The sequence below is a fragment of the Camelus bactrianus genome, chromosome 12, assembly GCF_048773025.1.
Source record: "Camelus bactrianus isolate YW-2024 breed Bactrian camel chromosome 12, ASM4877302v1, whole genome shotgun sequence".
Classification (NCBI taxonomy): Eukaryota; Metazoa; Chordata; class Mammalia; order Artiodactyla; family Camelidae; genus Camelus; species Camelus bactrianus.
Window position 1 is genome coordinate 36,720,817 of NC_133550.1, and position 27,527 is coordinate 36,748,343.

General features: G+C 34.9%; 1 protein-coding gene and 2 long non-coding RNA genes across 8 annotated transcripts in view; 2 read left to right on the top strand and 1 right to left on the bottom strand.

Annotated features, from left to right (window-relative positions):
* LOC141579421 (uncharacterized) overlaps positions 1 to 15,715 on the top strand; it is a 36,866-nt gene extending 21,151 nt beyond the window's left edge. Inside the window, exon 4 of the long non-coding RNA XR_012510732.1 lies at positions 15,586 to 15,715. This is a non-coding gene — a long non-coding RNA (uncharacterized LOC141579421). The remainder of the gene's footprint in view (positions 1 to 15,585) is intronic.
* Positions 1 to 25,498, bottom strand: TMPO (thymopoietin). Of its 5 annotated transcripts, XM_074375251.1 has the most exons (9): positions 24,941 to 25,498; positions 19,126 to 19,252; positions 16,989 to 17,147; positions 11,585 to 11,682; positions 4,818 to 4,937; positions 4,623 to 4,718; positions 4,093 to 4,203; positions 3,003 to 3,091; positions 1 to 2,210 (listed from the first exon to the last, which is right to left on the bottom strand). In XM_074375251.1, exons 1-9 carry the CDS (start codon positions 25,217 to 25,219, stop codon positions 1,922 to 1,924), a joined length of 1,368 nt encoding a protein of 455 aa, XP_074231352.1. In that variant the 5' UTR covers positions 25,220 to 25,498; the 3' UTR covers positions 1 to 1,921. The 5 variants fall into 5 exon arrangements, with proteins under 5 accessions (XP_074231352.1, XP_074231353.1, XP_045378397.2 ...); XM_074375252.1 differs by lacking the exon at positions 4,818 to 4,937; XM_045522441.2 differs by lacking the exons at positions 4,623 to 4,718; positions 4,818 to 4,937 and having other exon boundaries at positions 24,941 to 25,497.
* LOC123619007 (uncharacterized) overlaps positions 25,482 to 27,527 on the top strand; it is an 11,372-nt gene continuing 9,326 nt past the window's right edge. The window contains exons 1-2 of one of the 2 annotated variants that reach the window (XR_006727521.2): positions 25,482 to 26,336; positions 26,952 to 27,057. This is a non-coding gene — a long non-coding RNA (uncharacterized LOC123619007). Of the gene's footprint in view, positions 27,058 to 27,527 lie in introns of both variants that reach the window. The other variant, XR_012510733.1, reaches the window with a different exon arrangement.

The window sequence follows — 27,527 nt, forward strand, 5'->3', positions numbered from 1 at the left end:
TAGAGGTTAATTACTATTTTATTATTGAATTATAAAGCCTACATCTACAATCTTAATCAGGAAGAAATGCTTTGCATTTACATCAAGGACACATTTATTCTAGTGGAGTAAAACAGACACAGACAAAAGACCAACTACGCATTAAAAAAAAAAAAAAAAAAAAGACTACATGTTTTTACCTGGTTCTACTTTGCTATTTTGGACCATAGCTTTCCTATTAGAAAATTGATCTCACATACATATTACATCTGATTTATCATTCCACATTTCTGAACACTAAATGCAGCCTCCCACAATTTAAAATTATAAGCAAAAGATTGAGAACAATATGGTAAACAAAGTTTAAAAACAAAGTAAAAGTAGATAGCTATTACTGTTGAGGCAAAGTTGAGTAAAACGTGCCCCCTCTGTGGCTCATCTCAAAGAAACACTTTTACTCAGAGAGGCAAGCATTTCTGAGCTAGGAGTAAGTTTCCCACTGTGTTTGCAGCGACCAGACCTACAAATGTTTCTGGTCAATTGCTAAGTGAGTGAAAAATATCTACAAAATATTTAAAAGCTACAGATCAGGTGAGGGCTGATTAAAGTCAAAATTGTGTGCTGATTTAAATATACATTTTCAGCTTTTTCCTGTTTAAAAAGTATCTTTTTATTTCAGATGATATTTAAAAATAACTTACATTTTTAATGTACTTTATGGTGAATGACTGTAAAGTTAAAACTCAAATGAGTAAGTTCAAAATTTTTGTTTTACTTGATTCTACTGAAATTTCAATTATCTATTGTTATACATGAGGTAAGTTTTAGCTAAAAAAATAAATCAACCAAAGAGTTAACCATTTCAAGAGTAAACAAAAATCATAATGCCCACCTCAATTTCAGAGTCTGTAAATTTATGAATTAACTACTGTGCATCCAAGACAAGTTTACTATGTAATTTAAAAGCAAATAGTTTTTGCACTTTCAAATCAAATTATGTTGGGGAAACTTGGCAAAATTTTTCAGTAACAGAAAATAATTCAGTAATGAGTCCAAATGGGACCTAAGACTGATGTTTAAAATGTCTAACTTCTAAGTATGCATGTGCACGTGCACACACACACATTTATCTAAAAATATTTTGGTAACAAATTGGATTGACAGAATAAATGTTTGCTGTAAATAAAAAGTACAAGTTTCCAATTACAGACTTACAGAGAGCTAAACAGCTTTTAAAAACATGTACAGCCAGCTAACAGTTTTCTAAAACATATATAAGTTGCACTGAAAGATCCCTGCTAAAAATCAACTGCATTTAAATGGGTCTTACTGAAGTAGGACATTCATGATACTAGAAATCTTTTAAAAAGTGAGTACAATAGGGCTACAACAATAACATTACTATTAATAAAAGTTACAGAAGAGATTATCGCTGTACTTTTCCCCATAAACACCATCAAACTTTGCTGCAGTTACAAAAGTACAAGCCAAGTTACTTTTTCTCTTACGGAATTTCATGTTTCACATATCTCTAGTTTTTATTCAGCAGAGAATACTTAAAATCTTTTCTGTAAGAATTCAAAGTATTTAAGTGTGTAGCTTCACGTTATACTACCACGTTTGCCCTTCTTGTTTCCCAAATACACAAAAACAATATACACTTTTCTCAAAAAAGAAATATGTCCACATTAAAAAAATAAAGCCTACAAAAAAGTTCCAGAGCTAAAAAAGATTATTCATATGGCACGAAGTGATCTCCTACTAGTCCAAAGTCCAAAATATTACATGAAGTCCATTTGTATTTCTTGTTTGCTTTTCAATGAAATACTACATTTACTGAGGTGAAATCACATTATTTTTTGTTCTTGAGTCAACAAGTATACACAAATGTTTTTTTAATAGTTATTAAAAATAGGAGACCAAGTTGAATGTGCCAGAGATATCATTCATTGGCTTTTTTAGACTCATTATTAACAAACTTATAGAATGGATTTCCTTGGTTGGTTTCCATAGCTTGATAGACCAAAAACAAAAAAGTGGCCACAACAACAAAGAGCAAAATTTTTATCCACATGGGAATGGAGCGTCCCTTTTTTGTCTTTTCTGACTTGACATCTGCCAAGGGTACATACTTAGGAATATATTTAGATGAAAAAGATTCCTCCATCCTGAAATCACTGAGTTCTAACGGCCGGCCCGCTGCCCCTTTGATTGGTCTGCGGCAGCTAGCACTGTTGGGAGTGAAAGGAGAAAGAGGAAAATATCAGATAAAATCATGGTTTAGATAAATAATATAAAATGTCATTACCACTCCTAATTCTAAACACATTTCTTGAAGTAATGGTAGAAAAACTGTCATATAATAAAAACAGTGAGGTCAGTCAACCTATTTAAAACTTTTATACATTTTCATTTAAAAAATTAGGTGCATATCTTTTGTTAGAAAATATTATTCAGAATATTGATAAAATACTCTCTGAATCTGCCTTGTTAAAGGCTTTTTAAGGCTAACATATTTAGGAAATAAGAGGAAAAAATAAGGTAGTTTGGTTGTGATGCCTTTAGTCAGGAAACAATTCAACAAATATCTAAAAGCAGTCTTTTCAATTAGAAAAGAGAAACCCAGGAATAAAAATGATTTCCTTCTTACTGGCTTTCAGTTTAGATTTAAAAGTAAGAATTAAATACTAGGTAAATATTTGTTTACAATCCTTCAGCTTAACAAGGCTAATTTTGAAACTGGTTCAACTTTCAAGAATATGAACTAGTTAGAGAATTAAAGTGTTCCCAAAAGAACGGTTTAATTCTGAGAATAGAGGTACAATAATTTTGTGAAGAATTAAAAATTAAAATTCCTGTGTGTGTGTACATATACATACATAAAATCATGTTGTACACCCTAAGTATATACAATTTTTGCATGTCAAATACACCTCAATAAAGGTGGGAATGAATGAATGAATGAATAAAACACCCTAATACTAGCAGAATACACTAATACTTGTTTCAATGTATCTAAATACCTAATTCCTGTTGGTGTAGATGCTTCAAAGGGAAACATTTCCTTAAGAATATCCCTTTCTACTCTTCTTTCCTCTGCTTTTTCTCCCACCTAGTAAGAAACAACCACAAGTTAAAAATTAGTGTAAATGTGCAATAATTAAAGCATAATTCTAAACAGAAGTTTCAGAGAACAGAACGCACTTAAGTCTATCCAACTTTTACAACTGCCATTTCTAACTTCATTATCACCTAATTATCCATACACTTCCAAGGCTGTCTTCAGATTTCCTCAATGTAAAAATATGTTAATGTAGTGGGGATGAGGGAACAAGGACTGTCACACATTCAAATAAGTTAAAAAATAAAACAAAATTCAGTACTGCTAATATAGTGGTGTAAGTTCCCTTCAATACTCTTCATTAACATTTAACATTAAAGGTACATTATTTCTTCCTCTGTTAAGAATTTTGTAATAAAATCAATGATCAAATATAGAAGACATCAAATTAAGATGTATCTTTTAGCAATTTTTAGTATATGTTTTAAACTACAAAGTCAATTCAATCTTCTTAACTAAATAAACAAATTTTTAAAACAACCTGATTGTTTTGCTAAATTACCTTTATACCCAGATCAAAATAATCTTTGCTAAAGATTCAGTAATATTATAATGTATCATGCAGTTAGTACTTTAAAGCTTAATTGTATAGGAGTTAATCAATTCAGTTATCATACAAAGTCACTTTAAAGCCCCATTATCTGATCTCTCAGTGAAAGATAGTACAGCTTCCCCCACAGCCCAGTGACACTTTCATCTTACATCCATAACAAAGAGAACATATTATTAGCACACAAATGACCACTCCCTTGAAAACTGGAACTTAAAGAGGCACATAGTAGCAAGAGGACAGTATTAGCATGTCACACTATATTAGTTACTTCCCACTGTCACTAACAGAAGTGTGCTTTTAAAATAATATATACATACATATAAACACACATACTGCCCAATAAAGAAAGCTCTACTCCCTCCCACTCCAAAAAACAAAATACAAATATTTCCTCATTAAAAGATCAATGATAGCATCGATCTAAATTTTATTCATTTACTTCAGCTCTTGTCAATGGTTTCTTTGGTGTTCTTCTGGGTATGTCTGAGAATTCAGTGATTGGCAGAATAGGAGCTGCATGCTTGAAATTTCCAGTCACCCTATTGACAACCTGCCAAGATTCAAATTATTCAGACTCAGAATTATCCAAATATAACAGACATGTTAAAAGAAAAGAAAAAAAGGTATTTGATTTCTGTAATATTTGAAATGTTCTCTTAATAAAAATTTAGGAAACAGAACCTAGAAATAAATATATTCTGTGCTTCACATGTGAAGAAAGCCTTATTATTTAAATATATTAGCAGAAAAGTACCCTTATATTACTAAGAATTCTTGAACAATGAATTATAAATATATTAAAGTGGCTATACTGAAAAATTCTAAAACTCAGAATTATATGGGGAAAATGAATTTAAAATGTTTAAAACATGTAAGTCTGAGGTTTGCCAGAATTTACCACCTCCCCAATTCTAATTAAAGGACAATTTACAAAGAATACCACTTGTATAGTTTATGAAACATATTTACTAAGGTTTCGTTGCTTGAAGCCATTATAGTTTCAGCTATGGGAGTACTCTCTGAAATTATTGCACCATCTATACGAAAATGTTCTGAAGTTTCCACCTGTTAGTTTGAAAACAAAACAAAAACAATAAATATAAAATAATCACTAAATCCCTACCAATCTGAAAACCCAATTCTAAGCAATAAGCCTTGCATCACCCTTTTCCTCGGAGTTCTTCTCGACCCTCTTGTAGATTCCCTAGTTAATGCCTGCAGAGGTCCGCCTTTTGAAGATCCACTTGTCCATTCAGTCTCAGTTATTCCAGCTTGAGAATAGCTCTATTCAAGCATCGACACATTAATAAGTCATATTCTAACATCAAACACCTTAATAATGGCCATAATAGCACACTGAGAAGCCATGAAAAGTTTCCAAATGCCAGCATTTGCAAATAATGCTACGCCCTCAAAATATTTCTAAATGTAGATTGAACAGGTATGTAGGCATCTGAAAACACTTCAAGTATGGTAAAATACACTAGAGTCCAATCATAGCTCACTTATTACAATACAAGTGAGGGGAGCTGGGAAGCACATCAGTTTATCACTGGCTTCTTTTGTGACTTGTACTTTGCTATCTCACTCTAGTATCACAGCTGTCTAAACAAAAAAGCAGGCTGATCATGACTTGTAAGGAAGTCATTTGTTATATATAACAAATCAGTTTCCTTATTCTTCTCATGTGGTTAGGATTATTTAAATAGAATCAGTTTCAATTATAATCCATAACAACTATCTCAACTTAAAAATTCCCAGGTGTCAAACTCATCTTAGATAAAATTGAGCAGCATCAAAAACGTAATGGTCATCTCTTTCATGAACAGGCAAGACTAAAATGTCACTGCCAAGCCTCAGTGCTACTCACTCCTCACTACAGAAAGAAAATACGAAGAGAACACTGTTCCCTTCCAGTTCCAGATTTACTTCTCCCTGAAAAGCCAACTGATTTTTCCTCATTTAAAAAATAATTTAGCAGTCCCCACGTAATAGTTTGAAAACCACCAGCCTAGGGCTTCTCAAACTGTAAACTGCGTATCAATCACCTGAAGCCTGTGTTAAAATGCAGATTCTGATTCAGTAGCTCTACAGTTAAGCCTGAGAAGCCTGAGATTCTAAATTCCAAGTATCAAGTTATTCAAACTTTGAAATCACTATTACCAGATGATGATTTCAAATTCTTTTAACTAGAGGACATCCATCAATGATTCCTTATACTAGAGTATGCTTATATTGTCACTTTTACTTTCAAGCTGATATTTTATCTAGATATCTGATGTTTTTATATCCATGTCAGTGTCTATTAATTTTAAAGACTCTTATCTCAGGACAAGAGCAATCATCCAATACATATGCTAATTTGGCTGGAAGCAATACTACCAACCCCCATAAAGTACAGACATAGTCTCAAACATCTGATTTTGTATCTACCTATATTTGGGATTGACCTTTTAAGAGCTTCCCCTTTGACTCACAATCGGAATCTCTGCTATCAATTAAGACAAACTTCTTGAATGAATGCTTAATGTTAGTCAAAAGACAAATTTGTAAACAAATCACACACATATATAATAGATGCTTACTAATATAATAATTAAATTCCTGATTATCTGAATAGAAAGGAACAATAGTTTTAATCTGAGGTTCTCAATCCTGGTGGCATAGTATCATATGGGAAGCTTTTTAAAAATACCAGATACCCCCAACCCCACCTTAGACCAATTAAGTCAGAATCTCTTCCAGAAGGGCCTGGGCATAAATTTTGTAGCTCCTAAGGGGATTCTAATGTGCAGCCAGGGTTGAGAACAACTGGTTTAAGACAATATAACTAACTTATGATGCATCTCAAAGCCAAGTACTTTTTAAAACTACTTTCACAACACTGCTTCCTCTTTTTTAATCAATTGTTCAGTGTCAGTAAAAATAATGTGAGAGTATTTTTACAATATTCTAGTTTGACAGTCTATCTGGTATTAACAATGTATACTCAGTATTTTAAAACTCTTCAAAGAATTAAAAACATTACTTTAAAGCACTAATAAAGTTATCAGTTATGCAACTAATGTAATATAAACACTAGATATTTTATCTATGTCCATGAAGGTACGTAAGGGGGTAGAAGAGAAATACTTTTTCCTTAAAATTGGTTATCTACCAAATTCCAGGACTTTCCATTTGTTATGTTTTATTCTTAATAAATAACTGAAATAACCTCTCCATCAAAAATTTTACCAAACATCTATTGAAACTATTATGGTTAATACAAAAAAAAGTTTACATTTTAACTTGTTATATTTGACGTTAAAGGCCAAGTTCCATTTAAAGATTCTTTATTTTCTTCTGTGGAGGAAAACACAAGAAACTCTGGTTGCCTGTGGGAATGGCTGGGAACAGGGGTAGGAAGGACACTTATGCTTTCTTTTGTTCAGGTTTATTAAATTCTTTGGTTGAGGACTATCAACCAATTTTCTTACTTCTTGACTGTCATTATCTGTCTAATTTAGAATTAATCATTGTCACAGAAAACTAATAGATTATCTTTCACACAACCAGAAAAGATATCCTGAAGATTAAAAAAAAATTTCTCTACCAGAATACTGTACACAAGTGACTTTGAGAAGGAAATATAAATAAAAAAATAACAAAACTGTAATTCAGTGTTGTAACTGCTTAGTAAGATGGACCAAACAATTACTGATTGAAAAGAAACCCATTGCTATGTAAAATTTGTAGTTAATGTGGTTGCTATGTGCTCTGAGGCCCAAGTAAGAATTGCAGTGTCATCTATTTTCAGAAGATGTTCTATAGAAAGACCTCAATTTATCAGGGAGACAACAGGAGGAAGAAACAAAAGAAACCTATCAGGTAAAAAGTTATTCAGAAGATATTAGCAGTTGAGGCACATGAGAATGCAGGAACTGGGTTATATAGGAGGCTATAAATTCCAGTCTGTAAAAATATAAGCTTTAAACAAAAAATTTACACAGAACTAGGTTAAAAAGAAATAGTCAGGATACTTAAAAGCCACCTTACTTTGAAGAACTATCAAACTATCAGTTTAGGTAAAACATGACCAATATGGTTATTTATATTAAGTTTTAAAAAAAAGCATCATAGTCCTTTATTACAGAAAGGTACTCTCATACATGACTTGTGAGAATGCAAAATGCTTCAACTCTCATCCAGGGGAATCTGGTAGCATTTAGGAAAATTACCTAATTTCACTTCTAGACTTCCCAAAGATAAAGTGGCTAAAATATGAAATGACACATGTAAAAGGCTGTTTGTTGGTTCATCTTTGCATTATTCAGAACAGCACATAACTGAAAACAATCCAGATATGCACCAAAAGGAAAGTGGCTGAATAAATTACAGTACATCCATAAAATGCAATCATGCTGTGGTACAAAGCAAGGAGGAAGATGGCTATACTATATTCGGATATAGAGTGGTATCTAGGGTATGTTTAGAGTAAAAACACAAAGACAGAAGCCTGCCTTTAATATAAGGAGGGGAGCATAAGTAAATATATAAATCTATGCATTTAAAAAAATGCATTAAAAATATAAAAAAAGAAAAAAGACCACCTATGGATAGAAGGAAGACAGAAGCCAGATTTCTGACTCTTATCTTATTTTGCGTAAATAAAACCACACGTATATCTTCAACAATTTTAAAATAAATATGAAAGAAAAAGAAAAAATTCTTTCATGTGACTTTTTAAGCACAGTATTCTGATTTTATATCCTGAAGAAAAACTGCCCCCCAAAATCTGAAACTGCAATTAGTAGCTTTATTGTTAGTAGTAATACTGTATTATTTAGACATATATACACAGTGAAAACTACATAAGTAACAATATTATTTTAAGAACCAAGACAGCATAAGAGAAGAGGTACAAGTATAACACCTTAAGTTAGATAGCCTGCATTCATACATTTGAGGAATTCATGACATTTTCTCTTTCTGAAAAATAAGTACTCTTAGCTCTATCTCCTGGAAAAACCTAGAACAATGACAACATGGTAGGAATGAACGCCCTAGTATCCAGACTGTAGGCATTCTCCAAATATTTTCTATTAAAAGAATTAGGGTTTCTTGGAAAAATGGCTGATTTGATAAGGGGCAGAAAATAAACATGAGTCTAGGACATCTTACCAGAAAATAAGAAAGTATCAAAGACAAATGGGGTCAATAAAAGGATAGAGGAACCAACTGAAGAATTTCCAGTGGCTAAAGATGGCACAATTTGAATGCAAAAAAAGAGTAATGATTGCAGTTGATCATAAATCAAATATAAAAAAAAATGCTAGTAAAAAGATCTTACTGATCATCTTTCAAAGTGACTAGGACACTTTAATTTGGAAACTGGCAAATAAAAGGCAAAAAGGAAGCATTTATCCTGGCTCTCCTATATGAATTTTATTTCAAGGTAACTAAGCAATTCACGAAGGAAAGTTCTTTATAAAAGAATTCCAGTTATAGATGTAAAGGAATGAGAGAATGAGAAAAACCACCATTTTATAATTTCAAATGAAATAATGGATCTAGGCAATAATCATGGGGATGGAGGATAAAGAATGCGTGTTTAGTAGGCACGGGGTCCTAGGTTCTATCCCCAGTACCTCCATTAAAATAAATAAATAAACCTAATTACCGCACCCCCACAAAATTAAAAAAAAATTGTTGTCATAACCATTAAATAAAAGGGTGATGTGTAACTTTATAATGGATGAATCAGGCTTTCAACATCTGAACCGATTACTAATTAATCTTCCCATCATCAAAAAGACATCATACGCCTCTAAAATGATGCAATGTGACAGCCACAACACCATTTATGAAATATTCTTGTCAAAGTAACTGAACCCAAATCTAAACAACCCTCTAGACCTGTGCTGTGCAAAGTGGTAGCTACTAGCCACATGTGGCTATTTAAATTAAAATTAAATTAAAATCTCAGTTTTTCAGCCACACAAGTCACATTCCAAATATTCAATAGCCATGTGTGGCTGGCCAGTGGTTACTATAATGAACAGCAGATAAAAAAGTTCTGTCATCACAGAAAGGTCTATTGCACAGCCCCATTATAGGTCTAACTTCCAGTTTATAGGAAATGTAGGGTACAGAAGGGCAAATTAAATTACATGAAGAAGCAATCTGCTAAGTCCAGAATGTGAGAAATTCTGTAGAGAACTAACCTGGTTTACCAAATAAATGGAGGGAGGGGAAATAGTTACAGACTTAAAAAGACAAACAAAAACACCAAAAGATATGTAAAGCTTGTTTGAAACCTGCTTTAATAATTCAATCATAAAAGAGATATTTCTGAAATTGGAGGAATTTGAACATAGATATGAAAGAATTATTATACACACATGCATAATGCCACTATCACACCTAATAAAATCAATAATGCTTCATATCTAATATATATGTAAATAAGAAGCTCCTATCTTTTAGAGATATATACTGAAATAATGACATTTTAATGTGTGAAACGATATGTCAGAGATTTAACAAACTCCAGCAACAGACAAAAAAAACCAAAGGAATTTAAAAAGTTGGAGGGTGCAGGTGAAGATGAAACCAAACTGGTAAAATGTTGAAAACTGTTGAGGTTCTGTGACTGAAGGGTCATTAAACTCTTCCCACTACTTTTCTGTATGATTTAAATTTTGTATAATAAGGCCATTGTCTAATCCTGCCTGTCATCTAAATCTAATTTCCTTTGACTATTTATCCTTTAGATTCCAAGTCAAAAAGTTACCCCTTAAACCATCTTAAATACCATCCTTCCTCTCTTTTTTAACCTATTATTTGTCGAGTCAATACATTCTTGCTAGCACTGTATCATCCTGCCTTCATAAACTAGACCCAAATTCTCCATGCTTGTCTATTTCAGTGTCCTTCACTGACTTTCCTTGTTCCTCTTGCTGTTATTTCTTTATTCTTCAGCATGCCCCTGCAGCTCCTCCCTAACAGTACTAGACAAAATGACAACAAAGTATGTTATTCCAATCTTTTGTTCAGTATTAAAATCTTTTCATTCAAAGCTCTATACATTCTCCATATAGTCATGAAGCTCATTTCTAACAAACAGTTCTGAAATTCAACTTAACTACATCAATCCAAGAGAGAGAGACATGGCTTAAGAAATCAAGAACACTTCCGCTGAGGATGTGTGACTTTAAAATGACAAAGAGAAGATGGAAAAGATAAACAGCCAACTAGACAAATCTAGCTAGACAGAAAAGGATAAAGAAAACAACCTTAGGGACAGCTGACTTGTAAAGTGTCATCAGCCAAATTAACGCTAGATTAGTCAATAATCTGTTCTCTATAAACTGAGCTCATTTATTCCTGTGCTTATTTTTTTCTTAGTTGCTTACATTTCCCTTTTGGAAAACTGAATCTTGCCTCATCCACAATAACAAAGGTAAAATTTCATCTAGAATAAGGAAAGAAAAATATGGTCTTAGGACCAGACTAGCTTTGGAGTTGAGGGGAAAGCCACAGAATATAAGGTAAGTGAAAAGTAAAAGCAAAATCAAAAATCTAGAGATAAAGACACAGTGTAAAACTCTTCCCTGCTTTTTAAAAAACTGTATCAGAATTGCATCAGCATTTCCACTTTTTAAATATTTCTCTTAAAAAGCAGTATGACTGGCTCTGAACCATGCTTAGCACAGAATCAAACACAAACGAGGCATTTATTAAACATTTGCTTTTGCAGTAAGCACAGGCTACAGCACTGACAAAACACACAAAGTTTAGATTTCTAGTGCCATTTAATGAACAATGGAATGAACACTTTGAGTGTGCTGGAATTTGAGTATCAACCATTAACCAAAGGCAAAGACACAGGCAAATTAGTGTTTCAGGAGATTACTTATACCCAAATACAGCAACCACAAGGCTAAAGATACCTGATTGTGCTCAACTCTTCTTTGCTTGAGTGTTACCGGAGTCTTTGCTCTGCCCTTTAGTGGTTCTCTCTTCTCAAGCTTGAGCTCTATTTTAGAGTCTAGAAACAATACCGGAGAAATCATTACTCTTTGTAGTACGCAGTAAACCATAATGTAATCCCAACATTACTCTGGAACCCTGGTTTCTAGGCACAGTAATATGTAAGGTAAGTCTGTCTACTAGTTTTACCTCAATAGACCAGAACTAGTTAACTGCGATTTCTGTCTTTAAAAACTCTTCCTTCTGCATTCTTATTTTACTCAATTTTGTTTATCTCCCCCACTCCTTAATCTGATCACTACTTTTTCATATTTCTTCTCCTTTCTTTTTTTCTGAGACTAATAGCCTGAAACATACAGTGAATTCAAACTGCTCCCACAGTTTAGATGTTAGATGTGGGAAAAGAACATTAAAATACACAGTTGTTACCATTCTTTTGTCCACACTGTGCATTATTACTATGTAAACAAAGGTTAGTTATTAAAATTTAGAATATGGAAGGGAAAAAGCTATTTTAAGAGTGAAAAACCACCTTATGGTATCAAACTTCTAATAATAAATAAGTGCAATGACAATATACACAAGTACAGCTTTAGTCTCTCCACTTTTTTTGGTGATTATAAAAACCCTGGGTACAACTGAAGAGGTAAGGAGGAAACTTGTTCACAGAAAACTACAACCAATCACACATCACTTCTCCTTTTCCCCATAATAAGGTAGTATTTCTTTGAACAGAAGCCAGTGCATATATATTACTCAGCATGTAACCATGATGGCTATTACCATGACTCAAATACACACACACACACACACACACACACACACACATATATACTATATATGTGTGTGTGTGTGTGTGTGTGTGTGTGTATCTTTTCATAGGCTTCAATATCCCATTCTCCTAGTCTTGATTTTATCACCATTTGAAGGGCTAGATTTTCAAGAGACTAATAAAACTTTTAGCTTCCACATTTTTGTGAAAGCCATTTATCGTAGTACAGCAAAATTGTCAGTTGTCACTTCTAAAACTTCTCCATTATCAAAAAGTTCAGTTAGATTACTTTCTTAGCAGAGACAGAAATGGAGTTAATTCTTAAACAGAACCTTAGTTTTGCATGAATTCAATACAGTCATGCTAAAAAGTAGTCAGGACAGCTATGTCTTGCTAACTATTTAGTCTAGTACTAGTCTCTCTAGTCTACTTGCAAGCTTCCCAAAGATGAATAGTGATTTTTACCATGTTAGTTCAAATAGTTCAATCTTTATTTAAGATTAAGGCATCAACTCCACCCTCAACTTCCCAATACTTCTTTGAATGGGTCTATTAATATATCTATGGGACAATCCTTAAGCATTATAAAATCTTATGTCTGTTAACTCAGAATCTAATAATTAGAAAGCACAAAGTAAAGAACCCAAAAATAGTTGGGCAGAAATTGATTAAACAAATAAGCATCTGGTTACAAATTCCAGTAGCCAATAAACACATGGTCCTCAAACAGAAGAAAAACCACATAATACTTTGAATATTTTCAGCTATACCACTGGAATGTTAAGTGTGTTTCTAAGATGAAATGGAAAAGGGATATCCATCCACAAATACCTAACTGTTACAACTCCAAGAATAAAACACACACACAACATGTTTGTGGAGACCACACAAAACTGTTCAAATTTAACAACTTTATTGAAATTGCAGAAGCAGTCTACAGTAATACATTAAAAAAAATCACATAGCACTTAGGTACATGTATACATGTACATTTCAGAAGACAAATAACAAATAAAATTACTCCCAGAAAGCTGCAAAGATGGACACGTAGAGTCTAAGAATATAGTAATGACTAGAAGTACCCAAGGGACTATATTTTGCTTATACTTAATATTACTGTTTTCCATAAAAATACAAAGAAATTCAATTATCAAATGCCTCTCTAGTTAGACTCTCATCTTACAATCATAGAAATGAAAACAGAGAATGATATATTGCTTTATATAGACACAAAGAAACTAGGACATAGTATGATTTCTTATGACTTAAAAAAGTAAATTTGCTTTCAGAATTTTAGATTGTCTAATCATCCATGAATTACAACATACATTAAAAGTGCTATTAAAAAAAAAAGTCCCATCTTTTCCCAGTATCTAGTTTATCTGGCAAACTACAGTGATGGTGAGAATGAATCATCCCAGAACACTTGGTCTACAGCAGTATTTCTCAGTGTGGTCCATGAACTGTTCACTACCAGTCCATGAAGAAACAAGGCATTTGCACCAGAATATAAACTAGCACCCTATTTTCCTCTATCAATAAAATTTTACCACAAAAATAAACCCTGTCATTGACTGATCTAAAAAGAATCTCTAGATTAAAATTCTAGTGTATTGCTTATCTTGTCTGTGGATCAGTAATATTATAGACTGGCACTCTGAGTTGCACTGATTGTGAATATTATGAATGATACTATAAACGTAAGTAAAAAACACAAGTGACAAAATAAGAGAAAATATGTAGACACGTTCTGGAAAGTAAAAAGTTATTCAGTAAAAGTTATTTAAAACTGTGAAGATTCTACTTATAATCTAGTTAATGGAATTTTCTTAGTTTTGAAGAATTGTAAAATCTTAAAATAGGAAAGACAACTATTTGAGGAAAAAAATGATCAAGAAAAGCTTTAAATTGTTCGTTATCATGCTGTCTGTGCAACTTTAAAAAGAGGCAGTTATATGGAGGCAATTTATACTGCAAGTTAATAGGCAGAAGCTCGATACTTTGATACCAGCCTATTCTGGAAACTAAAAAGACCTTAAGCTGCCAAGTTCCCCATATCAAAGATAAGATAGATGTCTTTATTGTTAACTTTATTAGTGTTTATTTCCACGCTTTTTAATTATTTTCAATCCTTCTCTTCCAAGTAACATTCCACCTTTAAAGGGAACAACAGCCAGCTTATTCTTAGAAGCTGGATTAATTTTGCAATCCTTTAGCCAGAGATACCGGCGACCTAAAGTAGAAGATCCCATAGTATGCGCAGCCATCTTTACTTCATCAAAGGCAGCTTCACAAAGAAATAAGGCTGCATCATATGTTTTGCTCAGCATCCCAAGTGCCTGGTGCGTTCGACTAGGTTCTGAGCTAAGAATTTGCGCAGCCTGACTAATGTCTGCCTGCATAGCCCGAACTACAAAGGCAGTATGGGTTGCAACCTGCAATGCTGATGCTGCAGCTTCATATGTTCTACAAAGTGCTAAGTCCAACTGTTTATCACAGGACTCGTTGGAAACTGCCTGAATACCTGTTGGTGGAGAGGCATCAGTAATAAGCCCCAGGATTTCATCATCTACTTTTGGAACTGATAATATCCTTGTTGCCTCTCTGGAAGAAATTGGATACTTGCATGCCAATGAAGGCAGTTGCTTGTCGATTTGCTGCCACTCCTCTTCAATTACTTTTAAAATAGATTCATGGAAGGGAAAAGACAGTTCAGGAGCATCTATTTTATCATGCTGAGATTGCATAGACATTTCTATGCCTAAGGTAGTGAGTGAATGAGAGACAACAGTTTTTGCAAAAGAAGACATCACTTCAGGTCCAGGCATATTTTGAAATGCCACATAGGAACCTGAATCCTTTCCCTCCACTGACTTTTCACTGAGTCTAGGTAATTTTCGTGGAGGAGACAGGGATTCAGTTTCTCGAAAATCAGATTGATCAATTCTCTTCCGTGTATTTTCTACATCCAGCAGGGGTGTAGAGTTAGAAGTCCCAGGCAAACTACCTACTCCACCCTGGGCCAACAGAGAATTGACATAATCTCTGATTGCCTGAGCAAGCGGTGGAGAAATTATGTGTGATCTCTCAGACTCTTCTAGTGCTTTCCTTTCACTGGGGAGAATCGACTGACCTGAAACATGGGGCCTCTCAGTACTTAACGGTTGAATTCCACTTTTCTCTCCACAGTAAATATTTTCTACTATGTCTTTATAGCAAGCACTGGTGGTTTCTTTAATCAGTGAAGGAGAAGCTGCAGCAGAGACCAACATGGCAGCGAGTTCATGCTGAGAAGATGTCGAAGAACTTTTCTCTAAACATCTATTATGGCTAGACTTGGAGGAAATAAACAAATTCCCTCCAGGGGCTAATTTCTGCAACTGTTCCCTGCCAGGCAAGGTTGTGGCAATAAGAGGTTCCCTAGGTGGGTCTCCCTTAGAAGTATGTACTTTCTTAGCTGCCTGTCGTTCAGTCCTGCCCAAAGGAGGACGGGTGGAGATTTCAGGAAAAGAAATACCCTGAAAAAATCCACCAGAGGGAGTAGTTGGAAGTTCAGAAAAAGGAACAAAATCCCTAGTGGACTTCACTTTCTTGTGTTCTTTCTTCTTTCCTGTAGAGGCAAAAGAGGCAGGAAGTTTAAGCATTACTTGTGTTTAAGCTGACTTTATTCTTTGCCTCTTTGCTAACATAGTGCTGTCGAAGGAAAAGACTATATTTCATACTCTGAACAACCAATTTGACAGACTGTGCCCTGGCAGGCAGTGCTCATGGAGATATAAGCAATTTGAGTCATTAAATAGTCATGAAATTAACAAAGAAGTCATATGAATTAAAAGTTTATAAGCACTAAGTTGTTCTTATAAATAATAAATTTTAAAAGGTCATTAATTTCATGTACTAGTCTCAAAAATATTTATATACCATGGCCAAATTTTCTTAAAATAGTCTAAAAATGTCAAAATATTTGCTAGAAAGCTGTCTTGAAATAACATCATCTAGCAAAAACTATAAAATTAAATTTAAATGCTTACCAAGAGAAAACATGTCATATGTAAATACTATTATAATTATGATAAATCAGACATATGTAATAAGAGATCTTAATATTACAGAATAAAGAAAGCAAATTTAGCATGAAATCACTTATACAGATTTTTTAAAGTACAAAACAATACAATGTATTAGGCAGATGCATATGAAAAGGTATTTAAAAACAGGCTGGATAGCTAAGCATCAAAATAATGATAGTGGTTGCTTCTGTGGAGATGATACTTGGAAAGAGGTAAGTGGGGAAACTTTGTCTCTATTTGTAATACTTTATTCTATTAGAAAAATGAGATTTGCAGTAAAAAAGATAAAGATAACCTGGCAGTTTAGGTAACAAAAAAATTTGACATTTGTTTCTTAGAATTCTCAACAGAAGGTATTTAAATCAAATTACTTAGAGGACTACTTTAATGATGTGAACAAAATTTACATGTATCTTGGTAATATTATTGAAAATTTTATCTTCATGGTTACTGTATCTTATGAGTCTGAAAAATTTTGATTTTTGACTATATGCTTTATTAATAACATCATTAAAATTTTACCTTCTTCATTGTCACTGTATCTGTCAGAGTCATTACTTCCATTCTGTCTTGTATTTTCCACTGAAGAAGAAATTGTTGGCAAAGGAGTGGAAGATCTAGATTCTGTTCCTTGTTCCCTCAGTTTCAACAGCTTTTTCTCATATAGCTTCCTGGTTGTTCCTGTATTAAGGCAGAACTTGCTTAGTACTTGTATTATTTAAGATCCAGCTCAGACATTATCTTTAAAAACATTAAAATGTTACTTTTCACTGTTTCCTTTTCTAAAATCAAGTGCTTAAAAATACTATATAATGGATTCTTTTCTAAAACATGCGTTTTTTTTCTGGGACTTTAATACATAATTATAACAGTTTTTTTTTAGTAACATGGAATACATAGGTCTCATTATAGATCACATACTGAAGAGCAATGTATGACTATTTTTGACTGAAAAGCTTTTAACTTTGTATAATTTCTTAGTAATATATAATAGTACTTGCCTTTATAGAAAAATCACTTTTATAAACAGATTGTACTCCTATGAATGACTATGATTAAAACCCTATTAACTCTAAGATATTAATATGCCTATAAAAGGCAATTTAATTACAGGAAAAGTCCTATGAATCACATTTTTTAAAAGTAGAAAAAAAAGTATACAAAATGAATTTATTTGACACATAACACTGTGTAAATTTAAGATATTAAGTCATATTTAAATATAACTATGTTGCAGTAAAAAAACCTTTTACGAAAATGTTACAAATAGAAATTATATTTCAATTAGATAACAAAATAAAATTGATTATAAATAATTTAGTAATACATTTCAACATCAATGACAATTTAAAAACAAAAATAGCTTTTACCTTCTGTTTTACACTAGGTGTATATCTTTCCCTGATTTCCATAAGATGAATAAAGCAATGAATATATTTTTAAGAAACAACACATATTTCAGAATGTTATATATAAGTAGTCTTAAGATGAACAGCTGGGGAGGGGGAACAAGGAGACGCTGTTCAATGGGTACAAAATTTCAGTTATACAAGACAAATGAGTTCTAGAAATCTAACGTACAGCTTGGGCTATAGTTAACAGTACTGTATTATAGCCTTGAAATTTGCTAAGAAGGTAGATCTTCAGTGCTTTCACCACATAGACACACATAAAACTATGTGAGGTGATGTGTATATTAATTAGCTTGATAACGCAGATCATTTCATAATACGTATGTATAATAAAACAGCAAGTTGTATACCTTAAAGGTACAACTTTTGTCAATTATACCTCAATAAAGCTGGAGGGAAAAATAAACTGGTATAGCAACATGTAAGTTAATGGATGATGATACACAATACAGTTTCAGCATCTCCCTTTTGTGTCTTTAAATGAAAAATGTAAAAAGGGTATCAAATGCTGGTTGGTAACTATATTAACAGGCTTATTATCATCTATTTGGAAGCAGTACATCAAATAAAACAAAATTCTAAATTCTTATTTGGGTAAAAACAAACCCCCAAATCTCCAGTGTTCAAAATTTTATATAACCTAGAAGATCAAATAGAACTTTCTCAATTTCCAAGTTGAGAGAGTTGACGTTACTGCCAACACTCCAAAATTAATGCACAATCAGCCTTGAAACTCACCAACTAACAGTAACCAAATGATGGAAATCCAAGGTATTTAGTTCCAAGTTTCCTCTTTTCAGTTTGTTTTTTACCGTTATCATTCTTAAATTCCAATCAAGACAAGACTTTTTATAAGTTAATGACAACTGAAAGTGGGTGGAGGCTATGCTGGGAACTGAATAACTTGAGGTATATTAACAAGTCTGTCACTAACTTACTGATTTGGATTAATTTAGCCAGCTATGTTACCTCAGATGTTCCTCAATCATCATATAAAATCTGTATATATCTCACCAAGCAGTGTGATGTGAGCACACTACAAAACAATCTCAACAAAGGTAATCCTGAAGATCACCTAGTTCAATTCTCTCATTTTTCTCATTTATAGTTAGGGGAACTAAGATCCGGTCATATAAATGATTAATAAGAGACTGGCCTTTAGAATCCAAACTCTACCTGCTAGACAAGAGGGAACACAGTTTGGGGTACTGCTTCCTAAAAACATTTACGAAATTTTATCAACTTACCCACAATAGGACCAGGATTCACTCCATACTTCACAAGCTGATCCAGAAGCTCTTCATTAGTGAGCTCTGTTACATCTAGATCATCTTTATCTTCTTGTCTGGGTTTATCAGTTTTCTTTGTGGCTTTCTGTAAACAAAGTCCAGTTATCATTTCCCACATGAATTTAAAAATGCTCACTTATGATGCAGATAACACTGCATATAATAAACATGCAAATTCATCTTCAAGTTGACTTATATTAGGGCTTAGCAATTTAATTAAGAACAACTCATTATTTGAGGACATTTTCGTAAGTTCAATTATAATTATACAAACCTAATAGCCCAAACTCAAATTTTAGATATTACTATTAAAAGAGGCAATTTTGGTTAACCTATCTAAAGAGGTGATAGCATCAAAAATTCAAAAGAGCAAAAGTCTGGGTCTAAATATTTTCATCTAGACCGTTGTAAATACAATTTAGTACTGGCTTTTCACCGATCCTTAAAAGTTTAAATTAGTCCAGGAAAGTTTCAGACTTTACTATAAAGGTTTATACATGTTATGAATAAAAATGATTTCCTTTAAACAAGCATATAAGAACTTACGAAGCCCAAAAGAATATTATTCTTGTAATACTGTGACTTTAGTAGCCAGTTTTTGACCCATAAAGAAAGTCAGACTTTATGGCTACATATCACTGCTGACACAACTTTGTCTATATGACAATTTCACTAAGACTACTTGAAAGAACATGGAACAAATTGAGAGAAATTTTGCAGGCAGTTTTTAAAATAATTTAAGTAATGGCATTATTTACTGGAAAAACTATATAAACTTCCAAGGTTAAACAGCTAAAGTATGGTTACCTTTTAGGGTTGTGGCAAAAAGCTTTACAAATGCCTCAGTAATCCCAGAAAGCATCATAGTACTGAATATAAATGGCTGTTTAAATAATGGCCACAAACATCAAAGTCAATGTAGGCCCAAACTGCTATTTAAAGCAGAAGAGTCAATACTGCATCCTAGAAATATTTTATGCTAAATGGTGAAAATCAGAGTTTGTATGGGCTGCTTACTTTCCAATGATGCTGAGAGGGGGGAAAAAATCAGGCATTATTTGCTCATGTACTAGAATTTGTTTTTCAACCAAATAAAAATGTGAAATACTTCACATAAAGAACATAATAAGAACAATGATGTCAATTCAAGAGAAATCTTTTAATATAATTTTTTAAATGTCTGTGAAAAGTTACTGAGGGTACTTTCAGAAGGCTTTAATATTGCACTAATCTAGGATCATCAGGCTCAAATCTTAAGTAACCCATACTTTGATGTCAAAATAGATGCCTAGAGACTAAGAGTTCTAGATATCAAATTCTTGAATTCTTTAGAGAAGACGTTTTAAAATCAAACAGACCTAACACTGTGACCTACTTGAATTTTCCAAAAACCGTGGGCAGATTGGGAAGAAAAACTCCACTGTATAACATAAATACTTGAAATAAAAGAAAATGAATCAGGTACAGATTACCTGTAGGAAAAAAAAAAAAAACAAAACCCTCTCATCATAAGAATGTTCAAATTCTACTATCAACCAAACATCCAGGAATTTCAACTTCTTGAAACAGCCTGAGGTTTTCAAGAAATCTGTCTCTGACTCTTACCACATTGTTTACTTTTTATTAGTTATTTGTATATATGCTCTACTTTCTCCAGATGGTAAACTCCTTGAGCAATAGTCCCTGAGTCTAGTTTGTTATCAAAACCTCAAAAAACTTTTGGAAAAGCTACTTCTATTTCCAAGTCTTACCCCACTCTGAGCCCTAATCTTTGGCCTGAGAATCTGTATTTTACTGTGTAGCTCAGGTGATTTTGGATGTGGCATTTAAGAGGGTAACAGAAAGCAAGAGCACCATCATACTGTATCTCAAGTCTCTTAAAAGAAAAAAAGCCTGACACCTGATAGATGTTTTGTTGAAGGAATGAATCAAAGTGCCATCTGGTGAGGAGAAAATAAACCAATTATTTTAAAAAGTTAATTTCTTATTAAGAAATAACAAAGACTTAAATTGTGAAACAGGTAGTATGGTATATACAATGATCAAGACAACAGTTTCAACCAGGAAGAAGAAACCATTAGTTGTACTGATTTTTGCCTCCAGAGAGCTTTTTTGTTCCTTTAAGTAAATCATGTAATCTCTTACTAGTTTCATTCTGTCAAAAATACCGAGTAGCAACTGTATGCCAGGCACTGTTCTCCAGTTTCTTCCCAACTATTAGATGACCTCTAATGTCTTTTTCAACTTTAAAATCCAAAAGTTCTAAGATATCACCCATGAGCCACTCTTATTTAAATCTCTACCATTAGCAGCAAAGATATTGATGTATAACAATTACTAAAAGATTCTACTGAAAATTTATGTACCAAGTTGTGTTCTAAGTGCCTTATATGTATTAACTTATTAAATCCTAAAAATCCTATGAGAAAGATACTAATATTACCATTTTATAAGAGAGGAAATTGAAGTTCAAAGTTGTTTAGCTAACTCAGGCAATATGCATACTAAGTTATATGTTAACATTTGAGACTATGTATATATCATTTTCACTAATTAACCTCATCTAATTCTGAACACATTATGGTAACACTTTATTGCTCTGGTATTAAATAAAGACAACAAAATTCAGTAATCACGTTGTAAATAGTAGTATGTGCTGTAATTGCTGAGCTCTAGACACCTTCACAAATGCAACCTCGTGTAACCCCCAATCCTGAGTAGCTATTGGATTATTCCTGTTTCAGATTAAAATTGAGCATCTGAGGCAATGTTCATTGTTCAAGATCAACTGAATAAAGGCAGACCTGGAATTTGAACAATTACAATTCTAAATTTGTAAACTTAACATCTTACTGTAGAGTATGGTGGTCAATTTATGTTTTACTCTTTACCGTTCTGTTCCATGTCATTAAATATTTCCTGTTAAGAATTCATAATTCACCAGATCAGACCATTCAAGTATGTTATTCTCCACTGGATTCCAAATAGCTACATTGCTTTGCACCTTGGAACTAAAAGGCAAATCATCAACTCTGTAAATGTTTATTTTTTGTCTATAATCTTGATAGTTTCAACACAAGAAACACCAGTATCATCAAGATGCATAAAATAAGCTTAGAAATAAGAAAACTAAAAACTAAAACCAAAATTGAACATGCACATGTTTTTGTCCTATCACACCAAGTGAATCTGTTCATGACAATGGCTAAAATGAAACAATTTCTCCTTTAAATAAAAATATTCCTTATAAACTCATGTTTAAATAGAAGGTATATGCCATGTCCTTGGCCAAATCCATATTAATGTTTGATTTCTTTTAAAATGTTAAAACATCACCATTTTTAAAAACCTGCTTTATCTGAAACTCTCAAACATAATTTGACTTTCTCCTAGATTATACTCTTTAAGAAATGTGACTCTATATTATAATTACATATGGGGCTAACAATAGAACATAAAATATCGTATATATAAAAGGAATATGCCATGAAGAATAATTTCATATATTCCAATTATTATAAATGGCCTAAAGGTTATTTTCCTGTAAATCAACATTTTTTTCCCTATGCTTGATAAAAAGTCTATTCAACTCCTTAAATTATAAACTGACTTTTACCTAATGTGCTTTCAAGCAGAAAATGTTACTGACCATCTATGTTTTTTCAAGTTTTGGACACCACTGCGCTTAGCCCAGGGCACACATTTTTGAGTTTTAAAAACTCAAGGTAGAGAAAACTTAAAGCTAGGGCTATGAAATAGTTCTCTATATGAACTGAAACATTAAATGAGATATACAAAGGATTCAGCATGCTACTGGACAGACTAAGTTCTCTTAAAACGTTAATTCCTTCCACACCGAGCTTGTTTGCATGGTGCTAATTTGGATAACGTCAGAAATTTATTGAGATAATCCTAGAATTTAACTATGGTGGTTGGCAGGTCTGCGGAAACCAAACTCCTGTAGTTAAGAGAACATAGCAGGAACTCAAAAACATTAGATAATTGAACTGAAATTAAAAATCTTAACATTCAGGTCTTCATACACCCCAAACACAAGGTAGATTGGGACATACGCTCTTAGAAAAAGTTGAAGGAAAAACATCTAAATCGAGACGGTTGTTTCTGCTGACAAAGAATCATCAAAATAAAAATGAATACTCCTATCATAAACATACAACCAAATACTTCCATGGTTCAAGAATGATACATCTGCACAGAAGACCAAATCAGGACTCTATAGAAGGCCGTTTTTTTTTTTAAAGTGTTCTGACTTAAATGGAAAATATTTCATTTTCAATCAAATTTTTACTAAAATAGTTGGAATATTACTTTCTTTTTCAGAGGGGTTAGGGAAAAACAGATAAGGGATATGCTTTACTTCAAAAGTAAATTTCTGCTTAATAGAGTGCAGTGGCTTTCTTCAAACCCACAAAAACAAAACATCAGAAACAATATGGTGCGATTGGTCTTTTATTTATCAAACAAATATTTATTTGGCACTACTATATGCCTGGCACCGATTTAAGACATAAACGTTTTCAACTTTTCTAGAACCCAAGCTAAGATTTGCTTAAATCTACATGTCTATTGTGTCTTTTATGTCCATCTGGGTAGTCCAGAAAAAACATCAGATTTTTTAAAAACTAAAGTTAAATAACATAACTTTAAAAGAAGTACTTTTGAGTTATTCTAGTAATCAGTATCAACAACTCCAAGCTCCACTTTCAATGTTTTACAAAGCACTCTGTACGTTACACCAATCACTAGTTTTAAATATATCCTATTATGATTTGAAGCCTGGTAATCAGGCAGATTCGTATTACAAAACAGCACATAAAATCCCACAGAACAAAAAAAATGAACTATTCTCAAATCAAATATGCATTTGCTGGAGCCAATCTGAGATTTAACCGGGATTAGATATTCCAAATTGCAACACTGACAGAGCAGAATGTCATGAAATAAACATTTCTCCTGATTCCGAAGTCCCTCTTTTCTTCATGCAAATTTACCAAAAGGAATAAAACAATAACAATCAAAATCTAAAACCCAAGCCCTTAGTAACTAGAATCTTCACGTATTTGAGCGTCTATGATAACCGCTCAAAGATGTATTTTAAAATGCTCATTTAATTTAGAGAGATGCTGGTAAAGTGTAACACAAACAAGAAACACATAAACGGTTCAAAAAGCCCTCCATATGCAAAAGCATAAAAGGGCGGGAATTTCCTTAGTTCAAATTTTGGTTAGATATTAGTATGTCACAAATTGCCCTCCAGGGAGCGCTCTGAGACACGGTTACTGGTCATTTCAGTTAATAAAGCGGGAAAACGCTCGAACGTAACCTACAGCCGTTTACAGCGGACCCTCTTCAGGGCTTTTAAGAAGGGATCTTAAGTCCCAGTCGAAATACCCACTCTCGGCGGCCGGTGGTCCCGGAACACCGAGCCGTTCGCGCGCGCCCGTCACCCTCGCGAAACCCGAGAACAAACGCTAACTTCACGCCTCCCGACACGCCGCCGCCAAGACGCGCACCCCGCGGCCCCAACTTCGGGGCTCTCCTCTCCCGTGTCCTCCCGTCCCAGAGCCTGCGGCGAAGGGGCCGACTCCAGCGTCCGCAGACCCAGAGGCCACCCTCCTGGCCGCGCGAGCGGACAGCCCCGCCGCGGAGGAGGCCCGAGGGGGCGCCAAGGAGGAAGGGCTGCCAGCGCGCGGGGAGGAGGGGCGCCCACCGCTAAACGCCCGCCTTTGTGGACCCGGCCGGGCATCCTTACCCTGCCGACGGCGGAGCGGCTGCGGCCCGCGGCGGTGGCCCCGGAGCCGAGGACTGGGGTAGGCTCGCGCTCCTCGTCGCTGGAGAAGTCCGGGGGCCCCTTGCTGTTGGCGCCCGCGGCGAGCGGCGGCCGGTTGCGCGCCGTGAGGTGCTGCAGGTAGAGCTGCACATACACGTCTTTGCGCTGCTCCCCGGCCGGGAGCGTCACGTTGTTGGCGACCAACTCACTCTTCAACTTCTCTTTCGTCAGGACCGAGGGGTCTTCCAGGAACTCCGGCATCTCGGCGGCGAATCCCCTTCCCCGCCGCCCTCACACCCGCCGCTCACGCCGGCGCGCTCGCTCCTCGCCCGGGGGTGGGGGGGGATCCGCGCTGCCGCCTCCAACCCTCACGGCTCCCGGCCGGGACTTACGCCGCGGAGCACAGCGGAAACTCGCACACACAAAGCAAAACCAAAGCCGGACACAAAAGCCCTAGCTGCACAAGTGCGGCCAAGTGCAGCTAAGCCAGGAGTCCACACCAACCCCGGCCCACACACCACGGCCAAGGGAGAGCAGCCCTTTCGCCCACGCCCCAAGAACGCGCGCCGCCATTGGCCCGCAGCCGGAGGAAGCGCGGCGGTGATTGGCGGGACGCCTCGCGCGGGTTCCATTAGCTGCGGCGCCCTGCAAGAGGTGGTAGAAACGCAGTTTAAAAGCCGCTGGGGCGGGAGCCCCACCGTCTGCCCCGTTTCTGTTTCCCTTTTCTCCACCCTTCCTCTGAGACGCCGATAAGGGACTAGTACTAATTTTGGTGCGCCGTTTCCTCTCCCACCCCTGCTTGAAAAGAAGCTTTTCTCTCCGGGGTCGTTCGCCTGCGAATGGGCCAAATTTCGCGGCAGCTGCGAGGACCTGGGGTTGGGCCTTTCTCAATCTCAGGACACTGATGCTCCGAAGAATAGCTGCATCCTTTCGTTCCCCAAACGCTAGCCCTGAAGTGAAAGAAAAGAAGCGAGGCGTGTTTGTAGACACTCATCTTCCTCGATTTGACTTACTTGGAGGAAGGGAAGAGGGAACAGGCAGATAAATCCCCGTCTCTGCTTGCGAACGCTTCTTTTGTTCCCTAAATTTGGGAAAAGCCAGACCTCTACTACTGGGCACTTTAAACTGACCTTGAATTTGTGACAAAATTGTATTGCTAAATACTGCATTTGCTTCTAAGTCTAAAGAAGGTTGAGACATTTCTAAATTGTTTCATTTGAGCAGTTAGTTGGGGCTCAGCTTCATTTCTGTTGAGAACTGTCTCTGTGTTAGTTCTCTGCACCCGTAAGAATCTTACCATACTTTAAGTCTAATGTTTAATACTACAACGAAATGAAATCTTTAAGAATGCCTTAATGGGCAATTTAAGATGACTGAGGTAGGTGCATTCTAGATTTTAATCTTAGGGGAAGCCTGCTGACCTATAATTAGGCCGGAAACTCTAATGATAGCCATACCCAAGTTAAAATCTGATGGAGTCTCAGAAATTTATTACAATAAAAATGTCTTCCTGAAAACAAGTACCACTGATGACAAATAATTTGTATACCTTACGAATTTATGTAATTGTTTCAAGATGCTTTCTTCCAAGAGAGGAACGTAGCTGACCTTGGGTTTGGGGTGTCTTAATCATTTCCCCCAGATTCTGGCCTCTAGACCATGCTTTATAAACTGCTTTAAAGTTAAAAAAAAAAAAGTTTATTTGATTTCTGCATGGTTATTTTAAGTTCGAGTAAATTTAAAACACCTACTAAAAATGTTTTCTATGAATTAAGTCATTTTATTTGTTGAAATGGAGGAGACATTCTTTTAACGATACTTTTATTTTCCAACAGGCAATTTTACTAATTCTTTTCTAAAACTCTCAGTATTTACATATATTTAAGCAATAGTATTAAGGTCAGAAATGCAAATTTAAAATTGTATTTTAATTAGCAAGTTGTTTTGTAGTGTTTTAGAATGCCTTGTAAAAGTTACCTCAATCTCTACCCAGCGCCCCCAGCTTCACTGGCTACAGAGGCAAGTGTTTTATCTTCAGAGGGTGAATTGAGCTGGCAAGCAACGGACCATGATTTTGCAGTGACTGGTAAACCACAAAGGTAAGCAGTGAATGTAGGATGGTCCCAATCTGCAGTGTTCCTGTCACAGTTCAGTTATTTCTTCCAATATATTCTCAAATTATGTGCAAGAAACAAAGTCCTGAGCATAATCTCTGCAAGGCTACAGTTGATGGGTTTATTCTACCCTATTTGAACTAGGAAGTTATCCTGTTAAAGCGTTACCTTGCTAGATGAAGAATCTGGCTTTGGCTTGACTGTACTGATAGTTTCTAAGGGGTAGGTTTTGCTGATGTAACTAAAAAGGGTCATAGTTACTGGGCTAGATTTGATCTGACTAGAGTGGAGTACATTGAAGAGTCTCCAAGAGGTGCCCTATAGTCTGAGGATACCTGGGCAGATTGGTCTCTGAAGTAGATCCTCAGAAGAGGAGGCATCACTGACACTTGAATATAATAATCTCCCCAAATTTGTGAATAAAGTACAATGCTGGAGTCACAGCCATCTGAGAG